The sequence below is a fragment of the Podarcis muralis genome, chromosome 12 (assembly GCF_964188315.1).
Source record: "Podarcis muralis chromosome 12, rPodMur119.hap1.1, whole genome shotgun sequence".
NCBI classification, from domain to species: Eukaryota; Metazoa; Chordata; class Lepidosauria; order Squamata; family Lacertidae; genus Podarcis; species Podarcis muralis.
Genome location: NC_135666.1, coordinates 10,655,290 through 10,672,137, shown reverse-complemented (window position 1 = coordinate 10,672,137; position 16,848 = coordinate 10,655,290). Strand labels below are relative to the sequence as shown.

Below are 16,848 nucleotides of genomic sequence, written 5' to 3'. Positions count from 1 at the left end.
CTCTGGTCCATGGGGTCACGGAGAGTCGGACACGACTAAACGACTAAACAACAACAACAAAATTGTGGTTTTGCAAGCTATAGGAGGGGCAAGGATGCTGAAGCTTCACCTACAACCACCAAAAATCTTATTCAGCCACCTTTGCGGCCTTGAAATTTCAGCAGGCCATTGCCTATATGCTTTCCAGAATATTTCTGTTATCGTGAGGACCAGAAACATCTCCCTATGTGTGTGTGTTTAGGGTGAGATTCTGAAGAAGGCAGAGGCTGCACCAACTGCCCCATTCTAATCTTGCACTCCTATGGGATTTTGGGATACCACAGAGGCTGACGTGCATTCTCATCCTTGGAATAATTTTGTTGTTTTTTTCCTGGGTTATAACACTGCAGAGTTCAGATGTTTTATTTATCCGAGGGTGAAAGAACTGCCTGCTTTCAACAGCTAATCCCTCTCGTAGTTAACTGTGCTTGTTAAGAAAAAAATGCTCCTGATCTCTTGAATAAATACACTCTTAACTACTTTGTGTCTGATAAATATTTAGAAGCCAGAGGATATTGTTGATTAAAGAATAACATCCACTTTGGGGAAACCGGTTAGCAGAAATACAATGTTTAAAAACTGCAGCTTTTGCTTTCGCCCCTCTCTCCAAATTATAAGGAAATTAGTATTTCAAAGTTGTTGCTGTTGTTTGCAAAAGGCTTGCTTCCTGTGGGGAAAATATTTATATTTAGATGCTAGCATCAGCTTGGATGGTAATCATGTTGCCTTCCTGAAAAGCCTTGCCTACATGTCTAGATGGGATATAGGAAACTGTTTTCTACTGAGTTTCTGTTGCGTTTGTCTAGCCCAGTATTGTCTACACTGACAGGAAGTGGCTGCACAGGTTTTCAGACAGGAAGTCTTTCCCAGTCCTACCTGGAGATGCTAGGAACTGAACCAGGAATCTTCTGCATGCAAGCCAGACGCTCTACCACTGAGTTGCAGACTCTCCGCTATGCATTTTACAAAATTCAACTGGAAGCTTTTTGGCTATGCAAAAACAACAACAACAACCCCACAACCTCTCAACAGCCACAAGCATGAATCTCCTCGAATATTCGCCAACATTTTTATTTCACGGCAAACCTTAATGTATCATCTTTCTGCCAGTACATTAACGACAATACAACGCATGACAGTGACACATTTTCACTGGGCTTCTCTCATTTTCCTTGGAGACGGAAGTCCCATAAGGGATAAAAATTCCAGAGGAACCCAGTGTTTCCAATAGAGACAGATGTTCTCTTATTGAGGTGGTGCTTGGTGGGGACACAGGAGAGGGCCTTCTCGGTTGTTGCTCCTAGACTTTAGAACTCCCTTCCTAGAGAATCTAGACTTGTCCAGCAGGTGAATACTTTCCTGTTCCAACAGGATTTGGGAACTGGCTGCTTTTAATGAGGGGGCTGGTGCCATGCTGTTTTTGTTTTTGTTGACTTTTAGAAGACATCTGGAGGCAGCCCTGTTTAAGGAAGTTTTTAATGTTTGAAGTTTTATTCTGGTTTTAATGTTCTGTTGAAAGCTGCCCAGAGTGGGGAAACGCAGCCAGTTGGGTGTGGTAGAAATATATTATTATTGAGTCCCTGGCAGGGAAAAGGCAGAGAATAATAATAATAATAATAATAATAATAATAATAATAATAATAATATTTAAAAAGAACAGTAAGTCAATCCTGTCAAATTAAAAGGGACTTATTTCTAGTCCACTGTGTGCAGAATTTCAGCCTTAGCATGGTGAAAGTTTTAGTTTTCTCTGTATGAGCCTTCCAAGAAAGGGCCTCACTGAAAAATACCGTGAGGTATTTGAAGACCTGACATTGATCAATTGCATGATTTATCTACTGACTCGTGAAATTTGAGAGGCTTCTTTCCAAAGACCAGCACTTTGGTTTTCAAACAGTTTGTGGTTAATTGCTCCTCTTTACAGTATTTGCTGAGTTTGGATAACATCCTATCTGGCCCCACATAGGTCTAGGGGAGTAGGATCACATAATCAGTGAGCTGTACACATGACTCCATCAGAATTCTTTTTGTGCCCTATTTATGTGTACGTCCGCTCCTGGGCATTGATAAAACACAGCACAACAAGAATCTTAACGCAGCCGTAAGTACAGCAACCTTATTTAGAGGAGTTTGTTGTTGTTGTTTGCGGAGTTATCATGGTGCGCAGGAACCCCAATAAAGAAGGGGGCATGAGAAGAGACATGGAAGCAGATATGAATGAACTGAAAGCTTCAGCAAACTGCTTATGCACAGTTGTGTGTATGAAATTCAGAAATTAAAACTGGAACCTTGGAGTGCATTGCTTCCCCTAAAAAAAGAAGACCAGCTAACCTAATCCCAATATCTGGGTAGAAATTCCAATGCGGAGAATTTTAGAAGCATCTCCTAGCCCCTGATAAAATAGTGTCTCTTAACTACAATAAATGTAAAAAATGTAACTGCTGGACTCTTGGTTATTTTCACATTAACTGTCACCTGCCAGCAGGAATTTTGTCAGGCTTCAGCAGAGGGTAAGCAGGCCAGACCACTCTATCAGCTAAAAGACCAATTCTACTGGGCCTTTCCTTCCTCAGCTGCCACCTGACAGCAAACATTTCGTCAGGCTGCTGCAGGGAGAGAAAAGGACGTACTGTTGTTCAGTGCCACTGGGCACTGGCAGGGCAGAAGCCAGGGAGACCAACAACAGGACCAGTGACAGGCAAGAGTCAACAAATTCTAGCTTTGTCCCCATCTTCCTCCCTGCAGAATTGTACAGATATTAAGGAAGAGGAGCTGCTATACAGGACAGCCTCCTAAACTTGTTGTAAGATGCTAGGCAGGTAGGGGGCTGGCTGAGGACAGACTGAAGTTGCTTGGGCACTGCGTCGTTCACCCTAAAGAATCAACCTCCACTGAGTGCCTCCTCCACTGGCTTTGCTGAGAGATTTGTTGCATTGTGCTCCAGCTCTCCCTGAACTGTTGTTCCCTGTTTTCCTTTCATGTCTGCTTGTGGTGGGAGCTCTCTGCAAATGACCAGTAAGTTGTTCCAATTTATATGCCATGAGCATAATCTAGAATTCTGAACACATTCCACAAGCTTCCTAACATGGAGTGTGTGTGTGCGCGCACGCATGCACACACACACACACACACACACACACACACACACACATATGAATGGTCCTTATCCCCCAGCTAAAAGAAATGGTTTGGAGTGGCTCTCAACATGTAAATCAGGGTCTATGGGTACCCCTGTCCCACTAGCAATAATGAACCCATATGGTGATTTAGGCAGAGGAGGAAACCCACCTCTCAGATTTAAGACTGAGGCCTGCTATTTAACAAACCACAGTCCCCATAAATGGTTGCACTGTCCTCTATAGCTCTCTGAGCTAAAAAGTGCCTGGCAAGTTCAGCTAATCTACGCTTTCCCAGGCTTGCTCTTCTATTTCTTGTGCTCATCTTCGCCAGATCTAGATGCTCAGCCCTCGACATCTCTGAACTCTTGAGCTTATGAAGCAGAGTACCATTCAGCCATCACAAACTAAAAACATGTTGCGCCTTTAAGAGGCCTGGAAATGCTTGCTCCATATTTCAAGAGACGGAGGTGGTGATCTGTCTGGAAAGCAGGGTGGTGATGAAACAGGCCCAGGTGAACGAGAAGACTGAAGAACTAAGATCAGCAGGGTTATAAGACAAGATGGAACCCTATTGGTCCACTGCGTCACCTGACACCTGTTGAGCTGATACCAGCAATACCACCTCTTGGTCATCAACAGTCCTGATGAATAGCGGAGAACAGGCTGGCAGCTCCCTTTCCTGCCATGACAACAGTGCCTGGGCTTTATTTCTGAAGTCCTTGGCTCAAGACCCCTGGGACCATTCACTGACACAGCATCCAGATATTTTATTCTGATGATATCACCAGATAACATGGATAGCTGGCTGCTGGTTGCTCTTGTGTGGCTTTTCTGCAAGGGGCACTCTTGGCCACTTGGTTGGGATGCCTTCGGGATCTGACCTTCCAGTAAGGTATGGAACCGCGTGAATATCTCTTCAGTGGTGGCACAGAAAATTCCAGGCTCTCTCTCGTGATAAATGTATCAGGTGACCTGATTCATCTACTGTCTTGTTCAGAACTAAAGTGAGCAATGCAGTCACAAGCCCTGCATCTCAGGGTCGAAATTTCAGCATAGCTGTTTAGAGGTCAGAGCTCCTAATGTATTTCTCTCCCTCCCTCTTGGCAGCAAGATTTGTACTGCCAAGCAAGCATGTTAAGAATTTTCAAAATCACACCACAAAACTCCCCTCTGAGTGACAGGTGGCATCACATGCTTCCTTGGTGTCACCTCACATGATGCAACAAGGGTACAATTACATTTTGCTGGCAATCGCCGGGACTCCTGACAGAGTGCCGTTAACGAGACACTCCATCGTTCCTTAATAACTTGCCAAGCCACAGTTTGCAGTATTAACCCCGTGACCTTCATTTCCATCTGAAATGCGCCAAGCCATTTTGCAAGATCTAACTGTAAACATCATTATGCAAGGGTGGATAGTCCCGAAACCGTTTCGGCGCGAGTGTGTGGGGCTCCATCCACCCATTCCCTGATTCTATCAGACCCTTGACGGCATTTGTCAATGACACTCCAAATGCAACGAGATTACAGTTGTGCATCATAACGGCGCTAAAGAGAGCTATGCAGACCCTAATTTGGTGGCCGTGGTCAAGATATTCAATTCCACAGGGATGACTAACACAACCTGATGGGAAACTGGCAGCCTCGCCACAGTACTGCAATGTGCCAGAATGCATTTCAGGAAGTATGAGTTAATGCCAAAGGCTTAGGAATCGCTGACATGCTTTTCCAGCTACAAATGTTAACACCTAGATGATCACCCATATTTTAAATTCAAGCCAATATGAAGTTATTCTATACTGGAAGTATTCTACTGAGGCCTGGCTAGGTAGTAGGAGAGCTTTGTAGAAACACAACCAGCTTATAGATCTCAATAGAGCAATACATTTAAAGGCCGGGTAAGCAAGGATTGCCATTTGGGTGCCTTCCAAGTTTTTGGACTACAACTCCCATTATCCCTGGCCACTGGCCATGCTGGCAGGGGCTGATGGGAGTTGAATTCCAACAACATCTGGAGGGTGCCAGTATAGAGGATTGTAAGGTCTCCTTCTCAAACATACAATTACATGTGAGCTGCTTCTCTTTTGCGCTACCCTACATGGCTGTGGGGTAGGTGAGTGTGTGAATTCTGCAACGATGTGCATGGGTACAATTGCATGAGAAACTTGGGCGGCAGCCCACATGGTCCCATCTCTCTCTCTCTCTCTCTCTCTCTCTCTCTCTCACACACACACACACACACACACACAGAGAGAGAGAGAGAGAGAGAGAGAGAGAGAGAGAGAGACTGCATGAGATACCATTCCGATGAAGCTGTTTCCATGTGGTTGCATGTGTGTATGAAGGTTGGCGTTCCAAGTTTTGGGCAAAGACTATGGACAAAAATCTCCAGAGCAGGAGCTATAACACACACATAGGCGAATGCTATGTCTCAGTCTCAGGCATACAACACAGAGTGACCAATTCAAGAGCACAAGCCTTTGAACCATGGTACCTGAAAGGAGATCTATGGACCTCCCTGACATACCACCACATGACAAGGCAACACAAGAGATGCACTACCACCCTCTGAAACTAGAACATGACTGTAGCCTTCCAGTTGCTGCCAAGACAAGCTCCTGTGCTGCACGTTGAGGATACTGAAAAGAGGCCCCTGAGGGCTTCTGTCTCAGCGTCCCGGTGCACAGAGCGTTTTCTGTGTCCACTGCTATCGCCTCTGCCTTTCCCCGCCTGAGGTGTGTTCCCTGAGGAAGGGTAAGGAAGGAGGCAGCAGCAATGGAGGCTACTCAAGAGTCTTTGCAAACACAACTCCAATCTGTTTGCTTCTGACAGGCTATGAGCAGGGCTGAGTTTTGTTCTGATCAACTTTGCACACAGTCAACTGGAGGAGTTCATGTTTGTGAGCTTCTCCGATAGGTTTTCTTGCGATACACACAATGAATCTGCAAGAGGAGTAACACATGTGGAGGACACCTTCTAGCCTAGGTTCCAGGATCAAAAGCCACAATGTCCTGGAGACCCTGAAAACCAGCTGCTATTGTGAGTGGGGAGGCATGGCATGGCGGCAGAGAAACTCTTTCCAAAAGAAGAAAATGCCTTGTTGTACTTACCACCAGGTTGCCAATCACCATGACCAGTAAAAAGACCAGAAGACACAGAGGCTGCCCGGCCACTTTCATACAGTCCCACATGGTCTCGATCCATTCGCCACAGAGGATGCGGAAGATGATGAGGAAGGAATGGAAGAAGTCGTTCATGTGCCAGCGGGGCAACCGATCCGTGGTGCTGATTCTTGTGACGTGCTTGTAGTACAGGTCCCCAAAGAGCTGCATGCCAACCACGGCGAAAATGAAGACGATGATGGCGAGAACGAGAGTGAGGTTCCCCAGAGCGCCCACAGAGTTCCCGATGATTTTAATGAGAGTGTTTAAGGTCGGCCAAGACTTCGCGAGCTTGAAGACCCTCAGCTGTAAACCAAAAAAACACAACCCAACAACTGAGAGCTGGCAGATAAACGAACACACAAGACAATTCTGCGTCTGGACAAGAAAAAACACAGGAGGATGCTTTCAAAATGGCAAACCACACAAGGAGATTTGACTAGAAACCCACTGGGTTGGGATCCAGGCTGAAACACTTTTGCTGCAGCTCAGCAGCATGCAGCTCAGCAGCAGAGGATACACTTTGCCTGCAAAAGATCCCAGGTTCATTCCCTGGAGAGTTGATGCCAGTTAATGTAGACAATATTGACCTATATGGCTCAATGTTCTAATTCTCTAATAAGGCAGCTTCTGATGTTCCTAACACCCAGTACAGAGCAGAGACCCCAATGGGTTACTTCACAAAAGGGATACAATGGGCTGCCTGACTACTTTTGCTGCACCAGTTGGGTTGATTTCGTTGTGATGGAAGGTTTTTAGAGAGTAGAATAGAACAGGTAAAAACACCCCCCTCCCCTTACCCAATTAGTCCTAGAGCAGGCATAGGCAAACTCCGGCCCTCCAGATGTTTGGGACCACAATTCCCATCATCCCTAGCTAACAGGACCCGTGGTCAGGGATGATGGGAATTGTAGTCCCAAACATCTGGAGGGCCGGAGTTTGCCTATGCCTGTCCTAGAGCAGTGTTTCCCAACCTTGTGCCTCCAGCTGTTTTTGGCCTACAATTCCCATCATCCCTTGCCACTGGTCTTGCTAGTCAGGGATGATGGGAGTTGTAGGCCAAAAACATCTGGAGGCACAAGGTTGGGAAACACTGTCCTAGAGCATCTTCTGTTACAGAAGAGGATTGGGCAAGAGAGAGGGACCCAAGAAGCACAGAAAACTAACAGGGGACCATAATCTTAGCTATTTATATGTCATGGCCTGGCTCTGGAGCCCCCAGCATATTTAAAGCAAAAAGTAAAAGCTACTGGCCCTTCCATAACTGTCCCAATTATTCTCCGTAGTGTTGATATTTGCTTTGGAAAAAAGCAAACAAACAAATAAATTTTTAATCTTGCCAAGTACATTTTAGGTACATTTCAGCACCCTCTTGCCCTATGGGTGCTGCTGCTTTTCGGTGCTATTATCCATCTTCTTCTATCCCTTCAGAAACCTCGGCATCATTTGCCCACAAACGAGGTCCGGCTGTGGAGGTTCTTGTTTTTTGAGCTTCTGAGACATCATCACACCGGTGTTGTGTGACACCGGCAAAGCCATGTGGGTCAGAAACCAAGGCCAACTGGGTGACATGTCAGTGTAGACAACTGAGGGCAAAGACTACAAGTGCCACGTAGAAAATGGAAAAATAGTGCTGAGAATAAGCACATCAAAGCAATATGAATATGCTCCTGGGAAAAGTGCAAAAAATAGCCTCCAAAGGAAGGCATGGCGCAGTATATATGAACATAGACACGAAACAAAAGTAAGCCATTTCAGCTTAGCCATAGCAGGTTACCCTTTAGTCTGAAAATTGTTACTTTCAAATGGTCTTACTATGAAAAAGAGAAACAAGAAGTTGTTTTTTAAATAATGCATGACAGAGCTGCAGTTTTCAGGTGAAAGAGTTGTGTGATTAAACTAATTCCCTCTAAAAACTGGTAAAAGGTGTTGCAATGGGTGTGCAAGACAGAGAGAGGCAGACAGACAGACAGACAAGCAGACGTAATACTTTACCAGTCTGAAGGAGCGTAACACAGACACATTTCCCATGCTGGAAAGACTTAGTTCCATCAGGCTTAGTGTGACAATTATACTGTCAAAAATATTCCAGCCCTGCTGAAAGTAGTAATAGGGATCCAGAGCTATGAGTTTGAAGACCATTTCAGCCGTAAAAATCCCAGTGAAGACCTGTGGAAAGGAACAGAATGCTAAGCTGTAAGCAGGCTTCTCCCGCCACAGGTGGCTCCCTGCAATTATGAGAGCACAGCTGGAGGAAGAGGGGTGCTTTCCTCCCAAAACTCCCTTTCCCACCTGCCGCAGGGCGATAGAAACTTTACAGTTTTAGACAAACACCCAGAGCCGTCTTTCCCATTGGTGTTAGTGGTTCATTGCGCCAGGACGCCAGCCTCTCAGGGGCGCCCTAGCGAGTGGGGGAGCTGTGCGACTTTGCCAGCAGCCTCCCCTTTCCCTGCACGCCCACCGGTTGCACCCCGCCAACTATATGGCTGGCGGGTGCGCAGCTTCCTTCCCAAGCCTCCACAGGATGAGAGTGATCCCCGCAGAAACCTAGGCCTTCTCGGTAGTGGTGCCCGCCCTGTGGAACGCCTTCCCATCAGATGTCAAAGCGATAAACAACTACCTGACATTCAGAAGACATCTTAAGGCAGTCCTGTTCAGGGAAGTTTTTAATGTGTGACATTTTAGTGCATTTTTGGTCTCTGTGGAAGCTGCCCAGAGTGGCCGGGGAAACCCAGCCAGATGGCCGGGGCACAAATAATAAATTATTATTATTATTATTATTATTATTATTATTATTATTAGAAAGAGCATGTCCGCCAGCACGTTTTCCTGCTTGATCGCCACCACCACGCCAGGGATCGGGGCAGTGGGGGAGGCAGAGGACATTTTCCACTGCCCCTTCCCTTGTTTTGGAGTTGCCGGGAGGGAGGTGCCAGAGGGATCTTTGCACCACAGCGCCAGATATGCTTAAAATGGCCCTGCAAACACCTGAGCTGTTTGAATCATGACCTCTTAATCTCAGGGGCAAGGGTGTGAGCCCCACGTTGGGCAAAAGGTTCCTGCATTGCAAGGGGCTGGACTAGATGACCCTCCTGGCACACGCCAACTCTTCAATTCTATGAGAGTAACTGGGTCCCTTCTGGGCTCACTCCACACATGCAGAAGCGTGAAGTGGGAGTAGAAAGGGTTCGGTTCAGGGATGCACGGCTGAAATTTGAGACCTTCTGGAAAGAACGTATGTTGCATATCAATGAGACATGATCTATCCCCTGCTGCATTCCACAATGGCATCCCAGCCCACAATGCCACCTGCAGCTAAAAGCAATCCAGTCTAGTCTAGCGCCTCAAGATCCTGCCACTTTATTTCGCTGCAAGGGTGGACTAAGTCTTAGAGGGTTTTAGCAAAATAGTTTTTATCAATGGTATTTCTTAAGAGTGCTGAATGGCACTTTTTAGTGGGGAAAAACTACAATGAAAATCCTCATTATTACATATTTTTACATAGCTGCTTATTTGTACATATTTTAAAATTTCATATATGGGTGTTGTTTTTATGGCCTATATTTGCAATGCCTAAAAATGGTTTGGTGAAGTAAGTGAAGAATTTGCAGAAGATTGGATGCCATATGGTCATTAGACATGCTAGCTAAAAGGAACTTCAAGATTCCACTGCGTAAGTGATGAGCACCTGCAGGCAACTGGCCAACCACTATTGCAGGCATAGGCAAACTCCGGCCCTCCAGATGTTTGGGACTACAATTCCCATCATCCCTGACCACTAGTCCTGTTAGCTAGGGATCATGGGAATTGTAGGCCAAAACATCTGGAGGGCCAAAGGTTGCCTATGCCTACACCATTGGAAGCAGGCTGCTAGGCTGGACAGGCCCTTGTCATTCGGGTTCTCCCTGCCTGAATGCACTGCATCCATGTAGAGAAGAATCTTCTTACCAGATTACCAATGTTGAGCACGTTCTCGAATTCCTCCGTCATCTTGTAGTGATCCATGGCCATGAAGAGAGTGTTCATCACAATGCAAAGGGTGATGGTGAGGTCACTGAACGGGTCCATGATGATGAACCTCACTTTCTTCTTGATCAGCAGCCACAGCGGGCAACACTCCCAAATGAGAAAGCGGACGGCAAAATGATTCCAGCAGGGGGGACACTTCTGTTGGGATTCCTCAAGCTCTAAGGGAGAAGGAGCAAGGCACACAACGCAGGGGTCAGGGAATGGCAAGCAAGCAAGGAAATGGACACATTCCATTAAGCTTTTAAGCTTCTAAATTCGGCTGTCAAGCCTCTCCATCCAGCCACACCTTCTGCCAAGGCCACGTCCTCCAAACTGCCATGGCTCTGCACCTTCCACAAGTGCTTTCTCGCCCGGTTGGAATATTATGTCCCTGAACTGTGGGGATGTGGCTGTAGGTGGAACTCTGCCAAAGTAGGAGTTATGTCTGTTGCTCTGCTCACAATTGCTTCTGGCCCTAACCATCACTGGCAAGTGCCCCCCAGGAAGGCTGCTCAAAATGGAATGCAGCCACCAGGCTTACAAAGGCCCCCCACCTCTGATTTAAACCCAGTTATATTTCTTCAAAGGGACGCGGGTGGCGCTGTGGGTTAAACCACAGAGCCTAGGACTTGCCGATCAGAAGGTTGGCGGTTCGAATCCCCGCGACGGGGTGAGCTCCCGTTGCTCGGTCCCTGCTCCTGCCCACCTAGCAGTTCGAAAGCACGTCAAAGTGCAAGCAGATAAATAGGTACTGCTCCGGCGGGAAGGTAAACAGTGTTTCCGTGCACTGCTCTGGTTCGCCAGAAGCGGCTTAGTCATGCTGGCCACATGACCCAGAAACTGTATGCCGGCTCCCTCGGCCAATAAAGCAAGATGAGCGCCACAACCCCAGAGTCGGCCACGACTGGACCTAATGGTCAGGGGTCCCTTTACCTTTTATATTTCTTCAAAAGGACAACTTACACCTTCAGGTGGGTTTTTCATTTTGATCATCTGCTATTGCTATTGCTATTGCTATTGCTATTGCGACTGCCGCCACCACGCAAATATTAATATATATAATAATATATTGTCTACTAAGTTCCACAGCAAGTGGCAGAGCACATGCTTGATTCGTTTATTCATTAAATGCCTTCATTTCTGCCCCGCTTTCGATATAGAACATATATATATATAGGCAGCTTAGAACAGAAGAATACTTAAAAAACACACCCATATTTACAAAGAACCTTAGAACCAACACATTGCCGAAAATACAGTAAACAGAGACTATAATAACTCTCTGCAGAATCATACCACATAAATGACATTCAAAAGCCTGCCACTTGCTCTGCAATTCAATAGAATGGAGGCAAAACCACCCCAAAGCATCCATTGGCAAGAAAGAGGGCTAAAATTGTGGCAGTATCTGGACTGGAGCCTGGATAGCTTAGTTGGTTAGAGCGTGGTGCTGATAACACCAAGGTTGCAGGTTTGATCCCCATATGGGCCAGTTGCATATTCCTGCATTGTAGGGGGCTGGACTAGCTCAGGCATAGGCAAACTTCGGCCCTCCAGATGTTTGGGACTACAATTCCCATCATCCCTGACCACTGGTCCTGTTAGGGCCGGAGTTTGCCTATGCTTGGACTAGCTGATCCTTGTTGTCCCTTCCAACTCTACAATTCTATGACCTCATTCTTTGCAGTAGACATGAATTGCTGATGGCGTTAGCCAAAGAAAGACAGCAAATATAGTTTTTTGAAGCAGACATGCAAGATCAGTCGCATATATGCTAATCTATATGTCAGGGAACTGACATCGGAGCAAAATAGAGAGGCGAGGCTCTCCAATGATGCCGGAGAAGGAACCAGTACAGGAGGAGAGAGGGCTCCCGCGGGGGAAGGAAAATCAGGTGACACCAGGAAGAAAGGAGGGTTGGAGAGCACTTCGGAGGGGAGGCTCCGAGACACTTCAAGTGAGGTCAGTGAGGAGAGTGGAGGACCACCGATAGGCACGCCCACACTGCGCAGAAGGCTGCCGCGCAGAGAGGCGAGAAGGAGGCGGTCCGTTAAGGAATTTTTATGTTGGAAGAAGTTTAGGAAACGCCCACTGACGGATTCTGCCAGCGACTGAAGCGGTCGTGCCCAAGGGGGGCTGCTCAGCCGGGGAAAACGCAACCGCCTCACGCAGTTTGGAGCAGGTGGAGGTTACACACAAGCAACCCCAATTCCCATGATACTATATAATAATAATAATAATAATAATAATAATAATAATAATAATAATAATAATACCCCACCCATTTGGAGTCTGTCTATCTATCTATCTATCTATCTATCTATCTATCTATCTATCTATCTATCTATCTGCAACACCACAGACATATAATACAGTGAGAAGAGTCATAGCTCAGTTGCAGAGCACATGTGTTGGAAGCAGAAGGTCCAGCTTCAACCCTGGAGCATCCAAGTGAGCAGACCAGCCGGCAGGTGAAGCCAGACACCTCTGCCAGGAACCCTAAAGAGGCACTGCCAGTCAAAGGAGATGGTGAAACAGTCTGAGATGCACAACGGCAGTTTCCTGCATTCCACTATTGGTTGCTGTAAACGAAAGCGGAATTCAACCTTGTCCAAATGACCTTGCTTCCTGCCGCTTGGCCAACTTTGGCACCACAGTGTGACATGGCAAATAACCGCGTCAGCTATATGTCTGTTCCTTACTAGCTTTAGTTTCTGAAAGCCACGGCAGTCATGACAGCCTTTGTTAAAGGTGACCCATGCAGAAATGCTTGGGCCACTGCCATCTTACATTTCTTCGTGGTTGATACAGAATTTAACAAGATCTCTCTCTCTCTCTCTCTCTCTCTCTCTCTCTCTCTCTCTCTCTCTCTAGCAGAGCAAGGTCAGGAATCACTGGATTGTTTAGATAAAAATCCCCCAACCCCAAACCACAGCACCTTCTTCTCAGGCCTGATCCAGCATATGTAGCAGAACACTAAGGTGGCAATGCATTGCATCATTCCTGAATATAGTGACTCAGACAGTCACAATTTTAAATAAGCTCCCAAATTAAAACCAAACCCCAAAATCTTGCAAATAGAAAGCCAACAGAGCAGGCAAACTGCTGGATGAGAACATTTCTCTGTGCCATATTTTTTTATATGTTTGTTTTCTGTGGGTAAAAGGCGGGATGTAAATGTTAAGAAGATAAATAAATGTTTTATTCCCCACATGGTGTTTGAACTGGTGCAGTCCACTATAAAACGCACACCACACACACCAGCCTCAGACAAGAACTTCCAAATAATAGCAGAAATGTCAGACATTTAGCCAGATTCCATTTTGGAGATTTTTGTGTGGGTGTGCAAAGCTTCTTTCCTTCATACGTTCATAATTAGCAGCGTTCATGCAGTGCTGATAGCACAGCACATCTATTAGCAACATATACAGAAAAGCAAACCTTGGAGGAGGAATTCTGAGGGCAAATCCTTGCACCCAAAGTTGGGCAGGAGATGTAGGCAGGAAATGCAGACAGAAGGAATCAATAAATAATATTTAAAATAAAATGGAAGAGGAAAGGAAGGATCGTCCGATACCTAAATTAAAACTATTGGCTTAAGAAATATATTTTTGAAGACATTTTGCCTCCACAAGGAAGACTTTTGGCCAAAATGGGTTGGACAACCATTAAGCTCTAAATCAGGGTTTCCCAAACCTGGTTCTCCAGCTGTTTTTGGAGGACAATTCCCATCATTCCTGACCACCGGCCTTACTAGCTAAGGATGATGTGTTAAGATAATTATAGGATAGAAAACAGAGGAAGATGGAGAGGAATTGCTGAAACAATTAATAGAAGTGGAAGACAAAAAGGGAGGTGTGAGGAGATCGTGGAAACAAGTGAAGGAAAGATAAGATATTGAAATTGGATTGTGTTTTGAATGGTTTTTGTTTTGTTTTGTTAATTGTTTGTGTTAGTGTTGTGTAGTGTTTTTTGTATGGTATTGTATTGTTGTATTGTGTGTTTTTGTTTTTGTTTTTTGTAGTGTTGTGTTTAAATTGTTGAAAATTAATAAATATTATTTAAAAAAATAAATAAGGGGAAATGTGTGTGTGTCCAGGCTCCATGGCTTTAGGGAAAGCAACACAAAGCCTCCGAAGCGCAGCAGGAGCGCTCCCCCCGTGCTCCGGAGGCTTTGCGTTGCGTTTGCTGAAGCCAGGAGAGCAAGAGGGATCGGTGCGCACCGATCCCTCTTGCTCTCCTGGCTTCGCTTCGCTGGAGAGGCGCTGCGCAGCTTTCCCTCTCTGCGCAGCGCCCCTTCAGCGAAGTGAGAGGAGAAATGGAAGGGGCTCCATTTCTCCTGCCGCTTCACTGATGGGGCGCTGCGCAGAGAGGGAGAGAATTTTTTTTACTTGTTCTCCCCCTCTAAAACTAGGTGCATCCTAGGGTTGGGTGCGTCCTATAGAGCGAAAAATACGGTAGTATGTCAATGTTGTTAATATTGTTTTGCAGATTACGAGTGCTTTAATGCTTTGTGAATTTCATAACACGACTCTTCTTTTGGTTGTGCTGTTTAGCCTGTTTTTAAACTGTTCTGTTTTATAGAAGGTGGTTGTTTTACGGATGATTTGTTAATTATTTTATATGATTTATGTTGTAATTGTGATGTTCCACTTTGTTATTATTTATTGCATGTAAGCTGCTTTGTGACTCGTGTGAGCTAAAAGTGGCATAGAAATATAATAAATGAATGAAAACGAATAAATGTGCACATCCAGGCTGTGAACCCACTGACTTATGAGAAGGCAGGTCTAGGACTGCACTGCCAAGTACCCATAGCTAGATCCCAGGTTTCCATGGAATTGAGAGAAGTAGGAGGATGCCTTCAAATTTGGGAGTGTGGAAGGGAAAGGCTTAGAACTGGTCTGGGGAAGGAAGTTCAAAAGGCAATCACAGTAATGTTCCATGGAAAGTTACAGGGGAAGCTACACGGGCATCTCTTGCAGATGCTCCCGTATCAAAGGTCCTATCCAGTGTGAAGCAAGTGAGCTAGATGGACCATAGCCTGCCATTCTCTCAAGATTCTCTGACTGAACTTAAGAGAGAGCAGCTGGACTTAACGTCTTACCTTCCATGGCACTGGTAATGATGCTGACAGCACTCACAGCTCGTTGCCTTTGGAAACGTTCCTCAGATTGATCGACAGAAAGGCGGTGGGGTGACAGAAGCTGCTTCTTGTTCACTTCTTCAGATGGAGTGGTCTGTTTCAACAAATGCACCCAGTTAGCAACACGTAAAGCCCAATTGTTTTATTAAATTGCCGGTTGGTTTCCATTTTTGGCCCTTCCAAAAGAAGCAGAGGTTGATATACTAGAGGAGACTAGCCTTTTATGTGCTATTATCATATGGGATAGCTCAGTTGGTAGAGCACGAGACTCTTACAATAATACAATAATCTTTATTGTCATTGTCCTATACAGAACAACGAAATTGAAAAATAAATAAATCTATATAAGACTTTCAAAACCAACAAGCCTGCTATCCCAGCTATCCCAACTTGGTTAGCCCCCTAAAAACTCTGATACCCCATTTTTAAAAACAATACACTCCCATAGGTAAAGGTACCCCTGCCCGTACGGGCCAATTTTGACAGATAGGGTTGTGCACTCATCTCACTCTATAGGCCGGGAGCCAGCGCTGTCCGCAGACACTTCCGGGTCACATGGCCAGCATGACAAGCTGCTTCTGGTGAGCCAGCGCAGCACACGGAAACGCCGTTTACCTTCCCGCTGGTAAGCGGTCCCTATTTATCTACTTGCACCCGGGGGTGCTTTCGAACTGCTAGGTTGGCAGGCGCTGGGACCGAACGACGGGAGCGCACCCCGCCGCGGGGATTTGAACCGCCGACCTGACGATCGGCAAGTCCTAGGTGCTGAGGTTTTACCCACAGCGCCACCCGTGTCCCCTAAAGACTACCTCCCATAGAGACTACCTTAAACTGCATTTAAAACCAAAATATCATTTGGATAGAAACTGTTTCTCAGGCGCTAGTCCTAGTCTTTATAACCCTGTACTTTCTTCCAGAAGGCAGAAGCTGAAAGAGATCATTTCCAGGGTGTGCACTATCTCAGGGTTGTGGGTTCAAGTCCTCACTTTGAGCAAAAAGATTCCTGCACTTCAGGGTGTTGTACGGTCCCTTCCAACTGTACGATTCTATGAATTCTAAGGAAGACAGTGCTCACTCAGCCTTTTAAGCTGCAGTTGTGTACAACAACATGTTGATAGCGGGAGGGGAGATACATTAAGGTACCTTATAAAGCCTGGAAGGAGAGTTTTTGCCTGGTGCCTAAAGGATAACCATGCTGGTGCCAGGCAGGCCTACCTGGAGAGGGAAATCCACAAAGAGTGCTGCCACCACTGAAAAGGCTCTGTCTTCCTGGTTGCCACCTGCCTTACTTTGGATAGTGGTGGCACCTGGCAGAATATGGTCTGAATATACGGTTGATATAGGAGCTGACGTTCCTCCAGAGAACCTAGTCTTT

The 16,848-nt window shown here is 45.9% G+C and overlaps 1 protein-coding gene across 10 annotated transcripts in view; it reads right to left on the bottom strand.

Annotated features, from left to right (window-relative positions):
• The window catches only part of LOC114607605 (sodium channel protein type 5 subunit alpha-like), a 301,831-nt gene that overhangs the window by 105,384 nt on the left and 179,599 nt on the right, over positions 1–16,848 (bottom strand). For all 10 annotated transcript variants that reach the window (XM_077936723.1, XM_077936714.1, XM_077936718.1 and 7 more), the window contains exons 13-16: positions 15,435–15,567; positions 10,268–10,506; positions 8,315–8,488; positions 6,269–6,625 (exon numbers count right to left, since the gene is read on the bottom strand). In XM_077936723.1, the coding sequence (XP_077792849.1) occupies positions 6,269–6,625; positions 8,315–8,488; positions 10,268–10,506; positions 15,435–15,567 (903 nt within the window). The remainder of the gene's footprint in view (positions 1–6,268; positions 6,626–8,314; positions 8,489–10,267; positions 10,507–15,434; positions 15,568–16,848) is intronic.